The 10,175-nt window shown below is 44.2% G+C and overlaps 1 protein-coding gene across 1 annotated transcript; it reads left to right on the top strand.

The window, feature by feature from the left end:
• Positions 1-4,427: 4,427 nt before the first annotated feature.
• On the top strand, positions 4,428-5,793 carry LOC104815514. The gene is made up of 3 exons (XM_010543928.1): positions 4,428-5,277; positions 5,381-5,493; positions 5,542-5,793. The coding sequence occupies exons 1-3, from the start codon at positions 4,428-4,430 to the stop codon at positions 5,791-5,793; spliced, it is 1,215 nt and encodes a 404-aa protein (XP_010542230.1).
• The last annotated feature ends 4,382 nt before the right edge of the window (positions 5,794-10,175 follow it).

Here is a 10,175-nt window from a genome sequence, read left to right as displayed (position 1 = left end):
GGCGGACCGTCCGTTCTGGACTTTCTGGTCCGTCCGTTCCAGCCCCTTCCGTCTCGGTTTTTCGTCGTTTTCTCTCGTGCATTTGTCCTTCCCTGCGTGTGTGACCCTGTAGGCTCATTCGACATAGCAGTATAACCTGAAATCCCTATTTCGGGTATACAAGTCATAGGCGGTCTCTAGCAAGACACTATGACTACCTATCTCGAATAGAGTTGGTTCGTGATCTTACGAACACCAGTGATGATTCCGGCTGATGATCCTTTTGTATCGCGATATCATATGTCGAACATAAGGCATGGACAAGCCACCTTATCTGATTCGACTGCTTTCTCGTTAACTGAGTTTGACTGTCTGAAATAGACGACGTTCGTCTATAGTGCGGCCACACATTTCTACAGTCTCGCTCACACGAGGGGCCCAGCGATATCTCTCTCTTTTACGAGAGGTACAAATCCCGTCTTGACTATCTACAATCCAGTACATGATTCGTTTCGTACCTGATACACGCCTTTATAATCCTCCTGTTACGCAGGACGTTAGACGTATTCAAAGCACGCAACTCCTCATGTTGGATTCCGTAGATATCTCAGGTCTTAGGATCCAATCATGGAACCGTCATATGAGATTCAAGTCATGACGCTAGTCCATGTGACAATCTCATGCGGGTCAGTCCAGTATTCCGTTCTGCAACGAATACCTATGATTGTGATCGTATCCAATACCTATGATCATCTATGTGATCATCAATCACACATCATACTAGTCTTATTATGTCGTTATTCCCATAACGACACAAGACTAGGGAGTTTAGTATCATTCCTAATGATACATGGATTTCATAACAGATCTAGCATGCAGGAACATGTAATGAACAAAATACTCTCATAAAAAACATATAGAAAGTATCAATACATCGAATGTATCTGAACAAAACTCATAATCAGTACATCATAGAGCACTAAACCAACAATCTCCCACTTGCTCTAATCATGAACTGCTAAACATCTAATGCCCATATCCCTAACATGACCCTCATGCTTCGACGAAGGGAGAGGCTTCGTCAATGGATCGGCAATGTTGGAGTTTTTGGAGCTAGAAGTGAGAAAATCAGGGGAAAATATGGAATGCGAAACATGGAAACAAAAGTGAGCTACCGCCCTACCAGGAGAGCAGGTCGCCCTAAACAGAAACGAGTCTCCAGATTTCTCAGAAATATCAAGAGGGTCGCCCTTATTTACTGTCGGTCGCACTTACATGCGACGCATTTCCAGGTTCTTGCCCTAAAGAACAAGGAGGCTGCCAAAAATGCCTGACGAAAATTATTGAGGAGTTTGGGCCATTTTCAAGCCCACAAAGTGAAAAGGAGAAAGTCCTAGGGTTTCTATCATAAAGGAAGAAAGAGGGAAGTGAGAAGGGGATCTTTTAGCCACTTTGGAGGGGAGCCACCCTTGGGGAGGAAGTTTGGGAACTTGGGAGAAGAAGAGAGAGATGATTCACTATTGAAGACCATATTGAGCTTTCTCCTCCCTTCACTATGCTTTATTTTGCTTTTTTCTTGTTTTTCTTCTTGAATCTAGAGTAGAACTCTAGTTGTGTGTGAGGGATCCCCACTCTGTATGGATGGTTGTGCTTAAACCATGATACATATATGTTTGTTTCCATTGGTTTGATGTTTTGTTCTTCATGCTTTTGATCTTGACAAAACCTTGATTGAATGAACTTAGAGCAACATTGGTCATAGAGATATGGGAATGTTGTTTGGACCTAAAAATTAAATAGGTGATTTATTCACATTGAGAGATGGTGTAACTTGCTTGGGTCAAAGTACGCAACTCCTCATATTGGATTCTGTAGATATCTCAGGTCATAGGATTCAATCATGGAACCGTCACATGAGATTCAAGTCATGATGCTAGTCTATGTGACAATCTCATGCGGGTCATTCCAGTATTCCATTCTCCAATGAATACCTATGATTTTGATCGTATCCAATACGCATGATCATCTTTATGATCATCTATCACATATCATACTAGTCTTAGTACATTATTGTTCCTACCACAATATATGACTAGGGAGTTTAGCATTGTTTATAACAATACATGGATTTCATAACATATTAAAGTATGCATAACATGTAATGAATCAAACACTCATCCATATAACCATAGTAAGTGTCAATACATCAAATGTATCAAAATAAAGCCCATATAGTAGTACATCATAGAGCACTAAACCAACAATCTTGCTCATTGGAAACAATATTCCTACTTTGCAAGATTTAGGTGAGGTTGCCTATATTCTACACGTCAAGAACTATAGAGATAGATCGAGAAAGATGATCGGTCTAAGTCAGAGTATACATCGACAAGGTGCTCAAAGTTACTGATGGAAGGACAACAAGAATAATTCGCTAAGCCATGAGATTATGAAGCTGAACTTAATCCGAACACGACAATAGAGATTAGCAGAGAAGTTAATTATGAAAAAGTATTTGACAAATTCTACATTTGTTTTAACGTATTGCGTAACACTTGGAAGCAATGATGTCGTCCAATTATAGGATTGGATGGATGTTTCTTAAAATAGAAATTAAAACGTGAATGTTTAGGGTTTAGGGTTTATGGTTTAGGGATTGCTTGCTGCCATTGGACGAGATGCGGATAACAGGATTTACCCAATCGCTTGGGCTATCGTTCGCATTGAAAATAAAGATACATGGACATGGTTTGTTAGGAAATTGAAAGTTGATTTAGGGCTTGGTGAATGATAACACGATTTTCTCATCTATTTCAAAGCCCATTGTGTAGCACTTTCGCATCAGTTTTGTGTATTATTAGACATTTAGGATCATTTTAGCACTGGGTTTTGCTTCTTCTGCATTCTCTGGTGATTGAACAGGTAATGGACGCACTATGGACGTCAGAGGAGCATAATCGAGGACTTCGGAGCATACTGGACTAGAACAGAACGATTAAGGCATTTCCAGCTCGAGTTGCACTTGAACACGGCCGTGTCGAGTTTAAACACGGTCGTGCAAAGGCAAGGAAATGAAGATATTCTTACAGACAATTGACACGGACCGTGTCGACATCAAACACGGCCGTGTCGAGTCACAACTCGCCCGTGTCCAGCCCGTGCAGAAGCGCATAAGTTTTGATCAGACAATTAACACGGACCGTGTTCTACCTCAACACGGCCGTGTTACGTTTCGAGAAAACTTCCTATTTTTGCATCCGAACTTCCGTTTTCAGAATGGAAAGAAGCCTAACCGCCAAAGAAATAAATAGAGGACGTCTTGGGCTTCAGAAATCATCGAGAGATCACAGGAAAAGCCAGAGAACTCGAGAGAGAATCAAGACAGAGTTTTCCGGAAGTAGAGATTGAAGAATCGTCGCCGAGAGATCGCTACGAGTCTTCTTTATCTGTTTCTATGTTTCTTCTTATTGATTTGAACTCGTTTGTTGTTATGGGTAGTGAGTAGTCGTTTCACTGTAACTAGAGATTTAACTTTGTAGGGATTTGTTTGGTTTTATTTTCCGAGACTACGTTATCGATACTGGGCGGTTTAATTGAATTGAGTTTATTGCTTTTGATCTTCTTGGCCAGTTGATTGATTAATTTTAGATTCTGATTTGCAACGAGAGTTGAGATTAGATTCGGAACGAATTCATTGAATGAATTGATTAAGACTATTGAAAGATAGGTTAATCGGTTTAGGAACTGTGATAGTGATTGATAATGCATTTGATATTTTAATCTATTAGGTTGAGAGATCGCTAGGTTAAATTATTGGATAGTGGAGTTAGGACTTGAGAGAGCCAAATCTGATATTAGAACTTGAGATCCCCGATTAGAGTTCGATATTCGTAGATTCTCCATCCTTAGAAACAATCCCTGCGCGTTAAGGTTGTCCCGAAGCTACGGTGATTTATCTATCTGATTTCCTTTAGTTAGTTCATTGTTTTATTTTCGATATTCACATACTTCATTCCATATTTCCGGATCTAATTCTTGGTTGAGTCTTATTTCTAGAGTTAACTATTCCCTGTGTTCGACCCTGGTACTACAGTTGATCCGTATCCTTGCGGTATTCGCTGTATCTAGGTTTTTTATTACTTGAGCTTATTTATACACCTAGATTTGCGTTATCAAATTTTTTGGCGCCGTTGCCGGGGAATAGTTTAGCGCTAGGATAGAGATTCCTTTGAATCTAGATCCTCTCTCGTTACTTTTATCCCGTTCCTGATCTATTCTAGTTCATTGTCCTATTTTTCTGGTGTGTAGGTTTTTCCGGTGTATGACCAGGAGCTCTGGGCTTGACAACCTAGTCCCTTTTGATCCAGAAATCGAGAAATCCGTTAAACGCATTCGGAAGAAGAAGAAACAACAGAAGAAGATGGAGGAACATGCTTTAGCTGTCGAGAATGACAATGATACTTACGGCGCGTATCTTCAGCCCAAGTACACTCAAAAAGCTCTCATGCATTCGCCGGCCCGATATCGACCGCAATAAATTTGAATTTCAGCCGGCATTCATCAGTATGCTCAGCTCGTTAGCATTTAGGGGTAGACCTAATGAAGATCTAATTCCCCATCTAACTCGATTCAAACTGCTATGTCAGTCTGTGAAGACGGTTCAAGGAGTCACCGATGAGTCACTTATGCTAATGGCCTTTCCATTCTCTCTAATGGACGCTCCATTAGAATGGTTCTACACACTGCCACCAGGCTCCGTTTTCTCTTGGGATCAGATGCAAGAGAAGTTCATGCAGCGACTCTTCCCTGCTAGCAAAACCCAGCTCGCGAAACAACAGATCAACTCTTTTATGCAGGAACCTGATGAATCTTTGCGCGAGACTTGGGATCGTTTTCTTGGATATCAGCGCCTCTGCCCTCATCACGGTTTGGACAAGAGGTACCTTATCTCCACTTTCTTGCAGGGTCTAAAGGAAGATACTCGAGTCCTCATTCGGGTTGCCTGTGGAGGAAGCCTCAATGAGAAGTCTTTTGACTTCATCGAACAACAAATCACTAAGATGGCTAACGAGTGCGCTCCTTCCCACGAATTCGTCAGAAATATTGGCTTTAAAGACAACCGTACAGGTAAGGAAAGTCCATCTGAAATACATGCTTTATGTGCAGAGCTTGCCAAACTTAGAATGCAGGTAGAAAACGTCCATCAAATCACTGATCTGGACGCACCACGAGACGAGTGCATGCATGAGGATGTCAGCTACGTCGCCAACAATCCGTACTCGAACACATACAACCCAGGTTGGAGAAATCACCCAAATTTTTCATACAAGAACTCCTCCAACGCTCTAAACGCACAGCACAATAATTTCGGTTAGTTCATCTATCCCGGGCTCCTCTCAAGGAAATCAATCTCAACCCCGAAATGCCTACCAGCATCAGAATCCAGCCCCTCAACACTACCGAGCCCCCCGTCAGCCTCAGCAAAACTTCGGCCTGCCTCCATCTCAATCACAGGTAAGTCCTGACCCTGACATCAAATCTATGCTTGCACAACTTATGCAGGGTCAAGAAGCCATTCGCACCGAGATGCGAGAACATCAGCAGAAGACCGACGCCCATCTCAAGCTAGTTGATAATCAGATAGCGCAACTCGCTGCCTCTGTCCCTTCGCGACCTGAGGGATCACTTTCCGGGAACCCGGAAGCAAACCCCCGAGAGCATTGTAACGCTGTGTCCTTGCGCAGTGGCAAAGAGCTTGCTAACCCTGTCATCACATCTATGGAAAGGTACTGGTGGCTGCTCATCTTGAAATAACCGGTTGCGGAATCCGCGAAACTCCCCGTATAATGCATTGTGCTGTAGCCTGAGAGCCTACATCTGATAAGACAGTTGGGATGAAGTCCCGCACCATCTGGTGTACATCCTCGTCATCTCGGAGTCGACATGGCTCCGCATGTCCGTTATAGCGCTCTCGACCGAACTCCTAATGTCGACCACTGCCCTGTCTACCGAACTCCTCGTATCCAACATCGCTTGATACATGAAACGCTGGAAGTCATCCTGTGGCTGGAATGTATATCCGTAGTTGTCCGGCGCACAAGTAGGTGGTGGCGGTGATGGGTGTGGGAGGTCTGGCTCTGGAAACGGAGCTGTGGATAGCGGTGGATATGACTGGGGCAAGTCATCGGGTGGTCGGGATGTCCCTGCCTCTGAAGTGTGGTGCTCCGAATGTGTGGGCGTGTTGGGGTTATCTACGGGTTCCTATCATGCGATCATATCGATCTAGGGTTTAGTTTACTAGGGTTATCTACGGGTTCCTAGCATGCGATCATATCGATCTAGGGTTTGGTTTACTAGGTTTCATGCAGCGGAAGAAAATCTAAACCTAGTCAAACGTCACACGCAACCAAACTCGCAAAACCCGAAAGATCGTGTATATCACCGAGGGAATCGTTACTTACCTCATTCTCGATGAGACTTGAAGTTTATTTCGATCCGGGGCCTGTTCTAAATCACCTAGGACTGAAGTTACAGTTCCTCTACACGTATCCACACCGACGGGAAGGATTCCAAATGATTTGGAACGAATCTGCTAGGATTAGTGAAGAAAAGGGTAACTCAAGAGACGAGATCCAATCCCGGGACAATAGAAATCGAAGAGAACAGGTTCTCTAGGGTTCTAGGAGGTTTCTCTGAGTTTTTAGGTCGACCTTAATTAAGTTTGGACGAAATCCCAAACTTAAATAAGATTAGAAAACCCTAAAATCGAATTATGGAAACTTTCTGGATCTCGGTCTGCCGGACCAGGAGCTTGGTCCGGCGGACCAGGCTTACTCAGCTGCCCTCGGACCGTCTGACCTGGAGCCTTGGTCCGGCTGACCAAGATTGGTCAGCTCCGGACCAAGTCTCCTGGTCTTCTTTCGGTCCGCCTATTCGCTACTCGGTCCGCCTGATTCCAGCGCCTGGTCTGGGGCTGACCAACTCTTGGTCAGCCGAACCAGACCTGGACAGATGACCTCGGACTGAGCTTTCGGACTGCCTGATCTGACCAACGCACTGAAAACTTCTTTTCATGCTTGTTTCGGTCAAATCTCGTTTCCATTCTTCGGATTCTTCACGTATAAGTCCATCCCTATTGGTGTGTGACCTTGTAGGCCCATTCTAAGTGGTAGTGACTTTAGGAACCTTTCCCGAACCACAAGTCATGGTTAGCCTCTAGCAAGACGCCATGACCACCCACTTAGAATTGAGTTAGAGGTGATCTAACCAAGGCATTAACAGCTCGAATTCTGATCCTTTGTCTCACGATATCATATGTTGAACAAGGGCATGGTTTGAGCCACCCTTCAAGTTCAACCGCTTTCTCGTCTTGGTAAATCGACTAGTAAAATAGATGCAACTTCATCTATAGCGTGGCCACGCGTTTTCATAGTCCGACTTCCACGAGAGGGCCCAACGGTATCTCTCCTGTTAAGGAGGTGACAAGTCCCATATTGCATGTCTACTATCTCCATATGATTCGTGAACGTATCTTATCAACGCCGTTATAATCATCCGGTTAAAGACGACGTTTGACGCAGCCAAGACACGCCACTCCTCATATCAGATACTCTAGACATCTCAAGTCTGAGGATCTAAGAACGAACCGCTTTATGAGATTCAAGTCATGACTCTGTCCATGCGACAATCTCATGCGGGTCATCCAGTCACTCGTTCACAACGAGTACCCATGATTGTGAAATGCATCCAATGCATCGATCACACCTCATGCTAGTCTTAATTCATCATAGTTCCCACAATGATAACTGACCAGGGAGTTTAGAATCATTCTATAATGATTCAAGAATACCGAAATACAACAAACATGCTAATCATATAACGGAAATATAATGCATTCATAACTCAATGAATCAATACAAAGTCAAATGTCATACCATGGATCATCCTAGAGCATTACAACCAACAATCTCCCACTATGCTCTATGATCTATCCTACAAGCATCTAATCCCCATACCCCTAACATGACCATCATGTTTTGACGAAGGGAGAGGCTTCGTCAATGGGTCGGCAATATTATCATCTGTCGACACTCTGCTTATCTTCACGTCTCCTCTGTCGATGATTTCTCTAATCAAGTGAAATCGCCTGAGTATGTGTTTGGATCTCTGGTGTGACCGGGGTTCCTTAGCTTGCACAATCGCACCATTGTTGTCACAATACAACTCAATGGGATCTGCAATGCTAGGAATAACGCCCAGGTCTCCCACGAATTTCCTGATCCAAACAGCTTCCTTAGCTGCATCCGATGCAGCTATGTACTCGACTTCTGTAGTCGAATCTGCAACGGTTGGCTGTTTGGAACTCTTCCAACTGATAGCCCCACCGTTCAGGCAGAAAACATAACCTGACTGCGATCTGAAGTCATCTCTATCGGTTTGGAAACTAGCATCGGTATAACCACTTATAGCGAGCTCGTCTTCCAATCCGCCATATACCAAGAACAAATCCTTAGTCCTTCTCAAGTACTTAAGGATGTTCTTGACCGCAATCCAGTGAGCCTCACCTGGTGTAGATTGATATCTACTAGTGATGTACGCACGAGGAGGATGGGGCAGGGGAGTTCAACCGCAATCACCGGCTCACGGAAGTGGCTCTCGAATTCACGGAGGAACAAGGGGTAATCGAAGTGGATTTATGGTGAAACGATTCCAATCACCGGCTCACGAAGTGGCTCTCGAATTCGAAATCGTTTCCAAAGAGATGGAGATGGATAGAGAATGGGTCGAAAGAATGATAGAAACCTCGGACAAACCAAGGGTAATCTCGGACATACCAAGATAGGGCTCTCGGACACACCAAGAGAGACAATCGGACAAACCGAAAGGAGAGCAAGCTTTAGCTCGAAAATAAACTCTTTTGATTAAGCCAATCTGATCTCAAATGAGTTCTTACAACATATTTATAGAGGATTAAGTAGGTAGCAACAACTAGAATTACATTAATGCAAGTCTACATGCAAGAGGGGTAGGAGCCTATGCATTTAATAAGGTAGGTGGGAAGAATATAGCTGTTGGGACTTTGCTTGCAGCTCAAGAAGCTTCCTTTTGCATGTAGGGTTCGGCCATGATGGTGAAGACGTGATGCAGGCCATGTCGGGGTGCGTCGGCCTCGTCTTCGTCCCGTATCCCGCTCAAGACTTGATCAACGACGCCATATAGTAGTTGACGAAGTGCTCGAGTTCTCGTGGGGCACCCTTCGCGTGATGGTCGTTGTCGAGCTTTGCGGGATCAAGTGATCGTGTAACGTCTTGATCACGTGACATGTCCAAGGGCTGGTCTTCGGTTGATTGCTCCGAGGGATCCATGTTCGCTCCTAGCTCCGTGTGCTCCGCATACAAGTGCTCTTGCTCCGTGTGCTCCGCATCCAAGTGCTCTTGCTCCGGCTCCATGTCCTCATCAACTAGTCATGCTCAATGCATATGATACATCTGGACGAGTACACAACATGGCGTACATGATGGATCCAATTGCCGAGGCATATGGAATGCTACTCATGCGCTCTTGCTCATCCTGTGTCTTTGGACACTGAGTCTTGGAGTTTTGCATCTTGAACCGATTTAAGACCTTGTCAATGTATGTACTCTGACTTAGACCAAGAAGCCTTCTCGATCTATCTCTATAGATCTTGATGCCTAGAATGTAGGCGGCTTCTCCTAAGTCTTTCATCGAAAAGACCGATCCTAGCCAGGATTTTACTCCTTGCAAGGTAGGAATGTCATTTCCGATGAGCAATATATCATCTACATAAAGCACAAGGAAGACCACTGCGCTCCCACTGACCTTCTTGTAAACGCATGGCTCATCTTCGTTTTGCAGGAAGCCAAACGTTTTGACTGCCTCGTCAAATCGAAGATTCCAGCTCCTCGAAGCCTGCTTCAGTCCATAAATGGATCTCTGAAGTTTGCATACCTTCCTCGGACTCTTAGGATCGACAAAGCCCTCGGGTTGTGTCATGTACACATCCTCGAGCAAATTCCCGTTAAGGAATGCGGTCTTGACGTCCATCTGCCATATCTCGTAGTCATAATACGCAACTATGGCTAGCAGAATCCATATAGATTTAAGCATCACGACTGGTGAAAAAGTTTCATCATAGTCTATACCATGAATCTGCCGAAACCCTTTCGCGACGAGTC

Source organism: Tarenaya hassleriana, unplaced genomic scaffold (genome assembly GCF_000463585.1).
Source record: "Tarenaya hassleriana unplaced genomic scaffold, ASM46358v1 Cleome238, whole genome shotgun sequence".
NCBI classification, from domain to species: domain Eukaryota; kingdom Viridiplantae; phylum Streptophyta; class Magnoliopsida; order Brassicales; family Cleomaceae; genus Tarenaya; species Tarenaya hassleriana.
The sequence above is the reverse complement of the archived record's forward strand: the minus strand, read 5'-3'. Positions and strand labels throughout refer to the sequence as shown.